The sequence below is a fragment of the Acanthochromis polyacanthus genome, chromosome 8, assembly GCF_021347895.1.
Source record: "Acanthochromis polyacanthus isolate Apoly-LR-REF ecotype Palm Island chromosome 8, KAUST_Apoly_ChrSc, whole genome shotgun sequence".
Taxonomy (NCBI): domain Eukaryota; kingdom Metazoa; phylum Chordata; class Actinopteri; family Pomacentridae; genus Acanthochromis; species Acanthochromis polyacanthus.
This window is the reverse complement of record NC_067120.1, coordinates 15,451,998-15,466,464: the sequence shown is the minus strand read 5'-3', so window position 1 is coordinate 15,466,464 and position 14,467 is coordinate 15,451,998. Positions and strand designations below refer to the sequence as shown.

Here is a 14,467-nt window from a genome sequence, read left to right as displayed (position 1 = left end):
TGAGATTGGATCTGAACTCTGTGATTGGGGAAAGCGTTCTGGTCCTGATCTGATTATGTAAGAGTCATAACTCAGGCCAGCGGCAGCAGCAGCTGCCCAGAGATAAGAGAGAGGTGGCGTAAGGATCTGGATATTACATGGCTGTGTTTTGTTTGTCCACTGGAAATCTAGGAAGTACTTCATATACGTCTAAGTATGTTGATGTGTTAGTTTGTGCAGCAACAACAACAAAAAAACAAAACAGTGGGTTGTAATATAGGACATACAGAATGTTCCAAACTTTTGACATCTGTGTTGGCAAAACTGTTGCAGAGTGCAATCTGTTTTTATAACTCAGCAAGACCTGAACACCCACAGCTCTATGAATCAGCATCGAAAAGGCTGCCTGAATCATATGAACTTAATTTTAGGATCTAAGACAAAAAATGCACTGAGAATCAGTTGATCCTGGAAACTGGAAAAAAATTCCAATCGGTGAACTATTAGAACAGTGATGGTATTGATGATGCACAAGTTTGTATTGTGCGTTATTAAATTGATTGTTACTTTGTGCCTCTGACATGAATATAATGTTTTTGTAGTTGTCTTTAAAAGAAAGTAGCGTATCTATTCTGGTACAGCCCACTGCAAACATCCTCATAGCATCCTCAGTCAGCACACAGTCGCCTAAACACTCTGCCTGTGTTCACATGAGAGTGTGGAGGCTTCATCGAGTAAAGGACTGTCCCAAACCAGATAGTCACAAATAGCAGTGGACTGTTAAACAGTCACATGAAAATTCATAAACACATAGGAATATCTTTCTCTCTAAACCTGCTTTCAATATATGTAATCCACAACCATTATTATTTCCCATGATGGAGTTATCTACTCTAACTGCTGCTTTATGTCCCTTCCTAATCCTTGCTGCCCATGTTGCACATGTCCTGCAGTATCCCTCCATATGCACTCTGACTGCTGCCCAGCAGCTTCTCTGAGGCTCCATTTTCTCCACCATGGTCACAGTTGGTGTTTTACTAGGTGCTACTCTATACATAATAAATCTTTCACCTCTGTCAGCTCCATTCGTGCTTTCGGACAAATGCTCCCCTGTCAGCTAGTTGTAGACTCCGTTCTCAAGCTCTCAAGCTACACATCTTAGACTACAAGGCATTTGCTCACACATATACTCTCTTCTTTGCTTTTGATATAGGCCGTTTACAGTATAGGGGTTGCGCTGATTGAGAAAACAGACAATATTGTATCTCATCAGCTCTGTTTATAATTAGGTAATGCTAGATTCGGTGTGAGGCTGTGGGAAAAGGAAAAAATCTAAGCACATCGTGTTTAGATTATATCACAATACATCCGATTTTCCGGATACAGTTTTTTTTTTTTTTTTTTTAGTAGGAAACTTGTTAAAGTGTAGAATCTTTTGTATAGCAACCCATTTCTTTCCCCTCTTCTGTCTTTACTCTAATCATCTGTTTCTCTGTTCTTTGTTCTCTCTTCTTTGTTTTCTTGTTGTTTTTCTGTTTTATAATTCTGACAAAGGAAAGTATTTATTCTTTGTTGTAAGTGTTCATAGCACTGTTTGTTCAGCATACAAAGGACTCTTACAAAGCCAAAGCTGTAAACTTATGACATACAACTCTATTTACTTCAGTATATTATGCGTTAAAACCATCCTCTTATGTAACAATGATTATTTAATGTAGTCAGGTGGTATTCTGTTTACCAGTAAAGTATATATCAGAGCATCAGAAAGCTTACAGTCAGCCAGCAGATGTTTCTCATGTGCTCAACACCAAACAGCTATAAAAAGGTACTGAACTATCACCCAGTTAGAGCTTGTGCTTGGTGAATTGATGGAAAATTTAATTTTCTTTAGATATTATTTTTAAAATATTAACTCTCATACATAAAAATTCACAAACATTGCATTTTGAATATATGTATAAGGTTTGATAGCTTCAACTTATATATGCTGTCTTGTTCAATCTACACAGAATTATGCATGTGAGACTGTCAGAATACATTTCCATCATAAGCTGATATGTTTTCCATATTATGCAGCTTAATAGCTGGCGGCTATGTGACCTTTTCACACTAAATACAGATTCTTCTTCAGTTTACCTCAGTTGTATACTTAGCCAACCACAGTGCGCACCTACGGTTTATGTTTCCGTCCTCATCTTAAAAACATCTGTCTTCTCCTGTAGAGCCCATAGTGCGGAATGGCCGTCCTCCATCAGCACACAGCGTCCACTCTTTCCTCCACCAGTACACGGGCTCTTTTAAAAAGCCGCCACTGCGACGGCCTCAGAGCGTCATCGGAGGAGGTCTGGGCTCTCTAATGGTCATGCCTCGCAATGGCAGCCGCCTCGGTGAGACGCATACACACTGTCCACACTCACATTTAGTGTCTGTCTTTGTTCTGGCTTCAGATGCAGATGGTGCCTGAGAGTTCTTTTGTGTCAACATGTAGAGTCTGTTGAGAGGTTGCTGCAGCGACCTGATTTTCTTCCCAACTTTTATTTATGTTTAAGTCAGAAAGAGGTAGATTTATCTTTTTAATAAACATTTATAATATCTACATGTAAAATCATTCACTTTTACTGAGTTAGCTGAGCCTGTAAATGCAAAACAAACCACTGCTAAAGGCATGTGGAAGCAAACATACACATAAATATTAGTTGAAAAAAAATTTAACACTCTCAGCAGCTTGGATTCTCTGCCCAGCTACAATATTTACATTTACACAATTTTCTAATATGAACAAAATGCCTGGAGAGCAAAAGGAAATGTGCTTTATATGTTTGAAACCTGGGTTTGTTCAGCCATCTGAAAATTCCAGTGTGATATATGGGCTTGTCTCATGAGTCCCAGTGGCACTGAAATGAATAAAATCTATCAGTCAAATTTATTAAACCTTATTTACTTCTCAGTACCTTCCTCCTGGTACAGCCTGGAGCTTGATAAGAACAGATGAACTTGTAAATGTGTCCAGCAGAGTGTTTTTCTTTCCTGTTGAAGTCATCAGCCTGTGTTGAGCCCTGCCCTGTTTCCACAGACCCGCTCCATTTATCAAACTCAACCCCTCGTTCTCCTTTTTCCTCTCTCTGTACACTTTTCTTTTTCCCCCACAGATATCGTCCATGAGAACCTGAAGATGGGATCGGACGGGGAGAGCGACCAGGCATCGGGGACTTCCTCCGATGAGGTGCAGTCACCCACGGGTGTTTGTCTGAGGAACAGAGGGAACAGACGTATCTCTGCGGAGGTGAGATGTGTTTTCAGACCGTCCTTATGTAACCTTTCTGATTTATAAATTGAGGATATGTTGAGTCACTGCATTCGATTCACATTTATTCATCAGTGGTCGTACATATTTTGGTGGTTCAACCTCGATCTTATCAGTAAGAGGAAGTTTAGTTTAATTCATAGAAAGGAAAGTAGTCTCAGCATTTAACAACTGACTTTTCTGCAAAAAGTGGATGTGCGGCTTCATGCTGTAGCTGTGTGGGCGTTTTCTAGAAATCTGTCATCAACACGCACAAGTGCTCAGCTGCTCACATAATCTGGACACAGATGCACATATGCACTGTGACTCGACACATTTTTCTGCTGAATATAGTTTTGAAATCTGTTTTGAAAAGGTTTTACAGTCATCACCATTTACACACACGCACAGTCATGGGCCGTCTGATTTTCACATTCGTCCGGTGGTTATATAATGTCAACACATTACAGAAAGACTTCTCGCTGTGATTATGTTTTTTTTGTCGAAAAGGGATTTCAATTCACCACAGGCATTTTTTTGAACCCAGCGTGTGGGATTTTGCACATATTAAATGCAGTAAATCAGTGTTAACCCAAGTCAATGAAGTGGAAGCATTTGAAAACAAACACAAGCCACCGTTAAGTTAAAATCATCATTGTCTGCAACACACTATGGCTGAGTGATATGGCCCAGAAATCCACCCTCAATCTTTGATTTTTTTTTAACCTCCTGAAACCCGGCCTATTCATTTATGTCCTCTGTACTGGACATTTGTTTTTGATCTATATCTTTGAAGTTTTTATGTGCTTAATAGAGAACATGGCATTTCCAATGATATCGGAAGTGACTTGGTGGGATGAGGAGAACTTTGTTTTCATGCTGAGACAAAATGGAGACAGCAGCAAAATGCATCTGCCAGGAAAAGAGAAAAGTCAAGTTAAAAAATTAAGATATGATTTTTTTTTACCTATGCTAACCGCCCCTTTATGAGTGTCAGCTGTAATGACCATGGGAATGGTTTAATGGGGTTAGCTAATAGCTAACTAGCTGACCAGTTCTTTGTTACATCAAAATTTCTGCCCCAAAACACATTTCTTTGTGTGGTAATAAACAATTGAATGTAAAGTAATGAATGTAATAAATAAATGTTTGTTACTATGTTTCATTCAACCTCTTAAATTTTTACACTATTGTTGTTTAATTTAGTTTCTTAAAATTTCATGTAGACAATGGATTGACATTCTTGTTTTCTTGCCGGCCTATTTTGATTTTGAAGTGTTGCTGTTTTTTTTTAGAGATTTATATATCTCTAAAATAAAAATGTCTTTATAAAACTAAATTCTGAGTTGTTTAAGCTCGAAAAAGGCAGGAAATCACAAAAAAAGTGAGATTGAAAGATACTTTTCTGCCTCGGTTCTCAGGAGTTTACATTAAAAATATGAAATTTTTACAGTTTTTACAATTGGTTTTCTCTTTGTGTGTTTGATCCATGGATGTATGAACAGCTTGAACAGCAAAGCTCACATGCCGTTTCCAGGGAAACAGCAACAGCTTATGTCACTGTTGTCCAGAAAACTATTTCAAACTGCAAGTTCTGGTGTTTTGTCAACAGAGGAAGTCCATTTGTGGAAGTCTGGTTTTAAGCATTTTTGACACTGTTCCACGAATTTCAAAAAATAATAGTTTAATTTTATATACCGCCTAGCTGCACACACCTGGGAAAACAGATGCGCACACAACTTTAAAATTTGATCAAGAGTGAAAGCTTTAATCCATCTGCCTGGTAGGGACCCAGTGTGAAGCAAGAACGGCAGTAACGCTGCTTCAACTTCAGTTACCAAATACAAAGTGCTCAGTGGGTTTTCTTAAATCTTTACATATTTCTAAGTTGATTTACACCATCTGTGACAATTAAAGAGAATGTTGGATGCAATTACATGAGTGGTTTATGCATCTTTAATTTGTTTAGTCATAAATCTTAAACTACTCTGAAAATACTCTGAAAATACTACATATGTCAACATGTGCAAAAGCCTTCTAATTATACCAGAAGTTTAGACATGATGTGTGGATTGTGAATCAATATCTGAAGCTGTGAATTTATCTCTTTTCTTCACTTTACTACCGAGCCAAGAATTAGAGCCTTAAATCCATCTTAACTGCTCCTAATGGGATTTTTAAGGATGTACGCCTGACATACGTCAGCACAACTGACTGTGCACTTTTTCTCTGAAACGGACAAGAAAATGAGAGCCACCATGTTGCCTTCCATGTTTACGCTACAAATCAAGTACAAAAACATGGTAAAGCAGTAGAATCACCCCCCTCTGTTGTTTCCAAATTCTTTTGTTCTTCCTATTTTCAGCATAGAGGTCAACCTTCTTGCAGTACTCCACAGTGTGTGTGTGTGTTTCTTGTGGTTTTATTTCTAGCGTGTTTATCTGTGTTGTTGATGCTGTCATCTTGCCAGTGAAACATGTGTTGCGTGCTACCTGCCGTGTGATCAAGCCAGGAAGGGTCTTGTGATTGAAGAACACACACTTCCCTTCTTCTGTTTATTAGTTGTTTGGATTGCAGAACCTCTGGGGATTTACGCGCAGATAGCAGCATCTGCACCGACAAACCAAGCATGAAAGAGGGGAAAAAAAAAAACCCTTACAGTGCTGTAAAGCAGCATACTGCATTTGATACTACCCACACACAGAGACATGACACATCACCTCTTGCTGTGTACTGAGAGTGTGTGCAGGCAGCTCACCTCATACTTCCTGTGACTGTTTCACAAGCGGAAAAAGTTTATGAAGCACGTAACCCGCAGTGGAACTTCAAGTCTTTGTCGCAGCCCAGCAAACACTGTTCATTGTTTGTCTGAGCAGCGTGTTTGACTGTTGTTGATGAAGTGATCCAGCAGTGAAATCACTGTGTGGCCTCATTCTTTGTCCGCTGTAACACTCAGAGAAGGGACAGCAGCAGCAGCAGAAAAAGAAGAAAAGTAGGAGGAAGAGTGAGAGCCTGCCTCCGTCTGGTCAGGTAGTGGATAGTCCTTGTCACACTGCAGAGGAAGCAGTGCTGTTTTGGGATTACATCACCAGGATTACTGTAATACGGTCCAGATGGGCCGCTGTTGTAACAGATTAGGACGGGCTGATTGGACAACTAGAGGAGGGTGGGGGGTGCAAAGGTCAGGTGGTAGATGGCATCACTTGCTCTGAGGACAAACCACCAATCCTGGCTCTGCACACAGAAACAACAGAGGAGCAGGACTGGATGTGACATTTTTTAAAATCATAACAGCCTGTGACTAAATGGAGCATCTGTCATTTATACGACTCCAGCTAAAGATTTAGTTTTCACTGTCGATTAATCTGCCATCAGTCATTTAGTACATACAATTTTGAAAATAATTTAAAAAATGATCACATTTTCCCATGTTGATGTCTTCCAGTTGTTTGTTTTGGCCTGCTGACACAAAAAGGACCAAAAAAATCCAGCAAATATTTACATTTGAGATGCCAGAGCGGTCAGTTTTTGCTGTTTTTCTAGTTATTTCTTCAGTGTGAGAATTAGCTGCTTTCCTTTGTTGTATATGAGTATAAACTGAATTTCTTTTTGACTGTTGGTTAGACATGATAAGGAATTTGAAAACATTGACATTGGCTCTGGGATCAGAATTTCAAATTTATAGACCCAGTGACTAATTGAGTAACCTAGAGGATGGCCAGATAATGAAAATAATTGTCGGTTGCAGCCCCAAATTGATTTTTCTTTCAACCAACTAATTAAGTAACAAATCATTTCAGCTCTACGACACAGGCATGTAATAAACACTGTATAGATCTATGTGTCACTTTGTTGGGAATGACTGTTATGTTTGTATGTGGTCCCTCGGAAAATACAAAAAGCACATAAAACTGACCCTTGTTTAGTTACATTCTGCACCAGAGCATCATCTCTTTTGAGTTGTAATTAAACATCACTTTATATAAGCTGGCCATATGTCTCAGTGTGTCCGCTCCACTGTGCACAACCACGGAGGCAAAACGCTGAGTCACTGTCGCGCTTTGACTGGAGGGCTGAAGGTCAGTTGACCCGTCCAGAAAGCTGCCGCCTTCGGTTACAGATTGATCGGCTTGTGAGCCAGCTTGTTTTGAAATGTGAAAAGTTGAAAGTTGCATGTTGCTGCATGTGTGTTGGCTAAAGAGGGAAAGATGGAGCGATGGGGTTTTATCGAGTGTCCAGTATTACCTCAGAGGAAGTAGATTTAAAGCAGAGAGAGAGAGAGGATTAACAGTAATCTAACAAATAGAGGAAATGCATGATGAGAAGAATCCAGACCCTGTATTGTGAGTGTGCGTTTCATTTTATATAACGAGTCATTAGGATCGTGATTTAGTACTTTGTTGCTTTGGGGAAAGACTTTACTCTGAACTCAGGCAGCTTTTATCATCAACACACGTCTAATACTCCAAACTGTATACAAGCATGCTGCCACGTGTGTGTTTACACACACACACACACACACACACACACACACACACACACACACACACACACACACACACACACACTACCCTCACTGTTGATCAATGACGCCTAAGCAGGATTCTGCTTGCTTACTTTGGGTTTCTGCCAGTTTGTTGTCAATCATTAGCATTTATTCAGAGCTTACACTGTTTGCCGAGGGCTTTTTTTGTTTTGTTTTTTAGGGTTTTGCACTATTTTGACACTCTTTTAAATAGTTTCCTTTGTTTTTATCCATTTGTATGTGTGTTTGCAGGACTTGAACAAACGTCTGTCCCTGCCGGCGGACATCCGGATACCCGATGGTTACCTGGAGAAGCTGCAGCTGAGCAGTCCACCGTTTGACCAGCCGCTGAGCCGACGCTCCCGCAGAGCATCACTGGTGAGACAGAGGGAGGGACTGGTTAGAGAATGAAGAAATAAGGGAGAAGAAGATGATGAGACAGGGGAAGTGAAACAAAAGTAAAATCAGTACAAAGTAAACGGGGAAATCACCTTTCTGTTTTCTTGCTGCTGTGTTACCAAACATACATCCTGTGGAAGCTATTCAGTAGTTTATTTCTTATAATGTTTATTTGTTATGTTATTTTGTTGAGAATACTTTATTTAGTATGAGTTATATTTGTTAAATTGAGTTATAGTTATATACTCTTATTTTGAAGGTCATGGGTGATTTGGGCACACAGGTGTAGCTATTTAATCAATGGGCACTCACTCAGTGACAGAACGCACCTGGAGGACACACGGTTTTTTACCTGGGAGTTAGGCAGCAGCAGGCCAAGTTTGAACATCGTTTGTACCATCGTTTTAGAACAGAAAATAAAACCTGCCTTAAAATGCACTTTTTCTGGCTGGACAATGGACTCAGTACCTGCACGCACTTTAACTCTCCGAGTAAGATTCGCTACCCGGTGCCTTCAGTGGCTTTTTGATTTTATTGTTGTTGGTAGACATTTAGCCACTATACATCCTCCTAATGTATTTATGAGGAAGACACTGATTTCAGATGAAACGTGCTGAACTAGTTTATTACCATGATTAGTTTTAGTTCAGTGTCCCATTATTTTGACAAACATTTAGTCACTTTATGCTTTTTTGAGGTTTCCGCTTCCTTTAGTGCGTTATTTATCTGCTGTCTTGAGCATGTAAAAGGCCTGCAAACTTAAAAAGCCCAAAGTCAGCATCAGAGGGAGAAACATCTCTGCTCCCTACCTGCCTGAAACACCTCGCTTTAATGTCCAGGCTTTTCTTCCATTACTTATCCACATCACCATGTAACGCATGGTTGGCAGCAGCTGTCCAAACTATCTCCTCGCTGGGGCTGCTTCAGTTATTGATACATTTTCCGAGATCTGGACTTGCAGTACATAACCAGTGTTTCCTTGCTTTCATCAAGCCAGCTGACCAATCAGAGCAGACCGGAAGAGGGGTCTTTAACGATACAAGAGATCAAACATAGTGTTTCAGACAGAGAATGAGAAGAGGTTCTGCAGCAATGTGTAGTATGACGACAAAAATACATTTTCTGAACTGTAATACAGACAAACATATTCTACTAGACTCCTAAAATAAAATACAAAATTCTGTAAATGTGCAAAACATCAGCTTTTAATAAAAGCAAGAAGTAATTTCCCATTCGTTCTCTGTTTCAACCTCTCAATAGTGAGGATTTGCTGCTTGTCCTTGCCTTTCTTTGATAGGAAGCTAAATATTTTAGGTCACCTTGGACTTTAGAAAAGAGCAAGAAGGTATTTTCACTATTAAGTAGCACTTTAGAGACTAAACAGTTAGATCATATTAATATTTTTGCCTAATAAAAATGAAATTAACTGCCAGTTAATTTCATTTTTAAATAAAAAAAAACGTGATGCAACCAGATTTACAGAAGTTTGTGTTGGCAGTACGTTCACATCGTAAGTAATGAAATTATTGCTGTTAGGTGGAGGTAAGCAGTAAAGATACAATCCTCTACCTCAGTTAAGTGGAGAATACTTATATTAGTAGAACTTATCTTCGTATTTTCAGGAAAATCATTCAAGAAAAATTTTTTTTTTGTGTAATCCAACAAATAAATTGTGACATGGCAGAGTACTCATTTGTTCTTCATAAAGGCATTTTGTTTTTTGGTCTTTTTTCGACATTCTTCACAATTTTTAGTATATGCAAATCTTATCTTTTGGAAGATGTGTCGAAAAATAAACAGTCAGCACTATTTCTACTTTGAACCTCTTAGAGCTACATCAGTCATTTTGAGGCAGGAAGGGAATCATTCAATTGGAAAATCTTTAAGCATGTATCTTTGATAAAGAAAGATAAGTTTTTAGGCATTTAGTCAGCAACCAGAGGAGTTTTAACGGAGAATCGTGTCTGTGTAAACATATGCGTTGATTCTTGGCATACTATTACCCTGCCTGAGTCATATGTAGCATTGAAACAGTGTTTCTCTGGGAAATATTATGCAGATAAATTCTTTTAAAAGGATAAAATGCTGTTCTCTCCAAACTCCGATTATATAAAAGTACAGTACTTCATGCCCACGTCTGAGGACTGTTTGAAAAATCAGCGGCGGACCAGAATGAGACGCAGAGCAGCGGTCAGCGAGAGGCTACATGATAAAGATAGCTGTGAGAGACATGTTTTATTTAAACGCAGAAAGAAACAGAAGTGAAAGCTCCGGCCTTGCACTTACACTGTCGAATCTCATCCGTTCAGCCTGTTGTCGTGTTTATATTGCACTTCAGCGTTCACTTTGTCAATAATTGACTCTCCTTTAAATGTGCAGCTATTAAAAGCAGAACAGAGGAGTGAGTGACACTCTGCCTCACACAGGCCACTCCATTTGCATACACACTACCCTGCAGAGTTGTTTAGAAAGCGCTGAATGGCTTTCCTCAAAATTAGTTTGGCACCCAGACCTCAGCTCACCTAGCACTGATCTTCAGTCAGTTTTTAATCTGTGAAGCTGACCTCGCTTTTTGTCCTCCCAGTTGCTGCAAAGCTCCCCTGAGGAAACGAGATGACCTCAGACTGCAGATTTCTTTAAAAGCAGCCTCAGTCAGTGTTGGATGTTAGTGAATAGTTTGTAGGTGCTCAGGTTATGACCGGGTGGTTGTGGAATATAACATGTATTTTTCTCTTTTCTGGCCTCTGAAGCACATAAAGCCTGCAAGTTATGATGCTTATCATTTCAACTGAAGATATTTTTTAAAATCAAATAATCCTTTGCATCTCTAAAATATTAGATAAAGAAAATATGATATAATTTCCCACAGCCCACAGTGATGCACTGAAGTAACTTGTTTTATTCCGTGACAGTCCAAATCCTTAATTATTGTTTCCTTTGATACACAACAAAGATAGGCATCAATTCCTCACATTGGAGAAGCTGAAATGTGCTTGTTTTTTGGTATTTTGTTCAAAAAATATAAATCTCAGTTGCACACAGATTTTTCTCTACGCATGCTTTATAAATAAAGTTTTGCCTTTGCTTAACTTGGTCATAAACAAACACATTGTAAAAGCCAAAAGCCAACAGTCCTTTGTCATAAGAGATTAGCACTGATGTTGCTCTGGGTGTGTGACCTCCTTGCACCCCCCTCCCTGATGCTGGGAGGCCGTCATAAGGATTTGTCGTGGTGTCTGTAAGCTTGTCAGCGCTAATAAAGACGGCACCCTCATTAATGCTGTTTGTCCTTTTCTTTCCCGCAGTCCGAAATCGGATTTGGGAAGCTGGAGACCTACATCAAACTGGACAAACTGGGGGAGGTACGTGAGGCCGTTAACCTTGACTTCCTTTCTCTCTCATGTCGCAGGTGCTACCGTTCTCATCGCGACTGATAAAACAAACACAGAGATAGTTGTAGAGTTTACTTTTAACCCCTGACGCCCAGACTGAGCTGTCCAGCTTCTGAAACATTTTTTTTCTCTTCCGGTTCTCCAGGGCACGTACGCTACAGTCTTCAAGGGCAGAAGTAAGCTGACGGACAACCTGGTGGCGCTGAAGGAGATCAGACTCGAGCACGAGGAGGGGGCACCGTGCACAGCCATCCGAGAAGGTACAAAGACGAATGCAGTTATTAAAATGCTGCAACATTTACTGCTGAGTTGATTTGCTGTGTGTGACATTTAAACTCCGGTCCACATAACAGTAAATAACTCTCCCAGAGTGCCTGCACTTTTCCCCCTGCCTCCCAAGAGAAATTCATTGTGTTTAGTTTGGAATGAGAGCGTAACACAAACTATAGGAAACAACACCAACATGCTAAGTTATATTACTTCCCACTAATATCCGCTCCTTCCACTCACAGCTTCTGAAGTGACATCCAAGCCTGTTTTTTTTGCTTTAATTGCTGTCTGAGGTGGAATCATAGTTTAGAGTTCATCTTTGTGCAACACTGACAGCACAGATGTGCACCGACAGCCCGTAGAAACACTGATGCACTGTGTGGTGACGCAGAATTTAATTATTTAAGTGTGCTTCATCACCATGTTTAGCACAGCATTACACTGCTGAATTCAATTTTAACTGCTTTGCTCAATATTGATTTACATACATATAACCGTGACAACACAACCTTTATTTCGGTGAGTGGGATCAGTTTTTTCTTGTGTTTTGCAAAGTTAATGTGACCTTACCGGAGAGTGATGTTTGCAGCATGTTGTTCTGTTTTGATAATTTCTTAATTAGTTTAAGATACGGAAGCTTTCTGTCTAAATTTGACACCTTCTTTCTAAGACTTGAAGATGAATAAATGTACTTCCCCTGACTTGATCAGAGTGAAGCTGGATCGCTCAGAGTAAAAAATCTAAAAAGATGAAAGAGAATGAGCTGAGTGGAGTCACATCCTCGCTGTTAGAACTGTCTTCTTTTTCTTCTTCTTAGTGTCTCTACTGAAGGACCTGAAACACGCCAACATCGTGACGCTGCACGACATCGTCCACACAGACAAGTCGCTCACACTGGTTTTCGAATACCTGGTGAGACCAGCCGAACCTCTGCCCTCACCTCCAGCATGACTCATGTTGTCCTCTTCAGTGATGCTAAAATTTATGCATTTCGCATAATTGTTATTCATGACCCTCTGCAGAGTAGAGCCTGCTTTCCAACTGTTGCAGTTTCTGTGCCTGTAGCCCCTTTACTCTAACGCCCTTCCTCTCTTCTAGGACAAAGACCTTAAGCAGTACATGGATGACTGCGGGAACATCCTGAGCATGCAGAATGTCAAGGTGAGCCTCTGCAGGAGCCTGCTGGCCTGGCCACCTTCATCAACTGTCAAGACTTTGTGGTTGCTGGTGTCAGTGCCAGAAACACTGTTAGTGTGACCCCTGGTGGTGGAGTGTAGACAATGAACTACTGTGGTTATTTTGGCAAGACTTCCTTAAAATATACAATCTTGATGCATTTGTTGAAACATCACTATCTTTTGGAATAGATGGTGATTTGTAAATATTATAAATTGCCATAAACTGCAATCCACAGTTAATTTCAGATCTCTCTCCTCAGATTTTTCTGTTCCAGATCTTGCGAGGTTTGGCCTACTGTCACAGACGGAAAGTTCTCCACAGAGACCTGAAGCCTCAGAATCTGCTCATCAATGACAGAGGAGAACTCAAACTGGCTGACTTTGGTCAGTTATTCCATATTTTAATAATATTGTGTGATAGAACTGAGCCATTTCTTTAAAAGCTGGTGAATATTAGGCAATTTAAAATAAAAACCCTTCATGTGAATTTCATGAGCTTCTTCTGAGTGTGTCTGTTGGATCTTTTTTTATTTCCCATATTTTCTGCTCCACAGGCCTAGCGAGGGCCAAGTCTGTGCCCACTAAAACATACTCTAACGAGGTGGTAACACTTTGGTATCGGCCTCCCGACGTGCTGCTGGGCTCCTCTGAGTACTCCACGCAGATAGACATGTGGTGAGTGGGCCTGGCTCAACAGGGGTAATTACAACTGTTAGGATACTCTAATGAGACTCCTGGCTACTTTATTTCCATATGGCTGCTGGGAAGGTGCAGGCAAATATAACTGCTTTCAGGAATTTGTTAATGTGTTATTTTACATCTCTAGCCACTTCAGTGGTTTGTGGGATGAGCGCAGATGTTTGGCGCGTTTTCGCATCGCTGGGACTCTTATGAGCAGGCAGGTGTCCAAATCTGCAGTAAAGAGACTTTGATGTGGCACTTGCTGCTAATGAATACACGCAATCATAAACCATGAATGGTTTCTCCAAACTTCAATGTGTCCTGCTGCTTCCTTCATTTAGTCTCTGCCTCCTCCTCAGATGTTTTATTTGTTGGGCAGATTGAAACTGATGTGTAAATATTCAATTCAAAGAGTTTGTTTCAGGAAGTTAGTGGGAGTTTAGATACAGAAGACCTGTTGAGGTATCAAAGCTTCAGTCAGTCGTCTCTTTATGACCTTCTGCTTCCTGTGTGTCTTTCTGTCAGGGGTGTGGGCTGTATATTCTATGAGATGGCTGCCGGGAGGCCCCTGTTCCCAGGATCCACGGTGGAGGATGAGCTGCACCTCATCTTCAGGCTGCTAGGTTAGTGCTGCCCCCTGCTGACAGGGACGCACTCGACCCTTAAATATGAGCCTTTAATCACATTACCCCTGGCATGTTGCCCCCGTGGCAGCGTAAAAAGCCCCTCCAGCTGGCACATTAAAGCCTGACTCTGAGTT

At 40.4% G+C, this 14,467-nt stretch overlaps 1 protein-coding gene across 3 annotated transcripts in view; it reads left to right on the top strand.

Moving 5' to 3' along the window:
* LOC110964620 (cyclin-dependent kinase 17-like) overlaps positions 1–14,467 on the top strand; it is a 41,019-nt gene that overhangs the window by 23,524 nt on the left and 3,028 nt on the right. For all 3 annotated transcript variants that reach the window (XM_022213396.2, XM_051951875.1, XM_051951876.1), the window contains exons 3-12: positions 2,202–2,366; positions 3,129–3,262; positions 8,040–8,165; positions 11,492–11,548; positions 11,724–11,838; positions 12,666–12,760; positions 12,947–13,009; positions 13,287–13,410; positions 13,581–13,701; positions 14,233–14,330. In XM_022213396.2, coding sequence (XP_022069088.2) covers positions 2,202–2,366; positions 3,129–3,262; positions 8,040–8,165; positions 11,492–11,548; positions 11,724–11,838; positions 12,666–12,760; positions 12,947–13,009; positions 13,287–13,410; positions 13,581–13,701; positions 14,233–14,330 — 1,098 coding nt within the window. The remainder of the gene's footprint in view (positions 1–2,201; positions 2,367–3,128; positions 3,263–8,039; positions 8,166–11,491; positions 11,549–11,723; positions 11,839–12,665; positions 12,761–12,946; positions 13,010–13,286; positions 13,411–13,580; positions 13,702–14,232; positions 14,331–14,467) is intronic.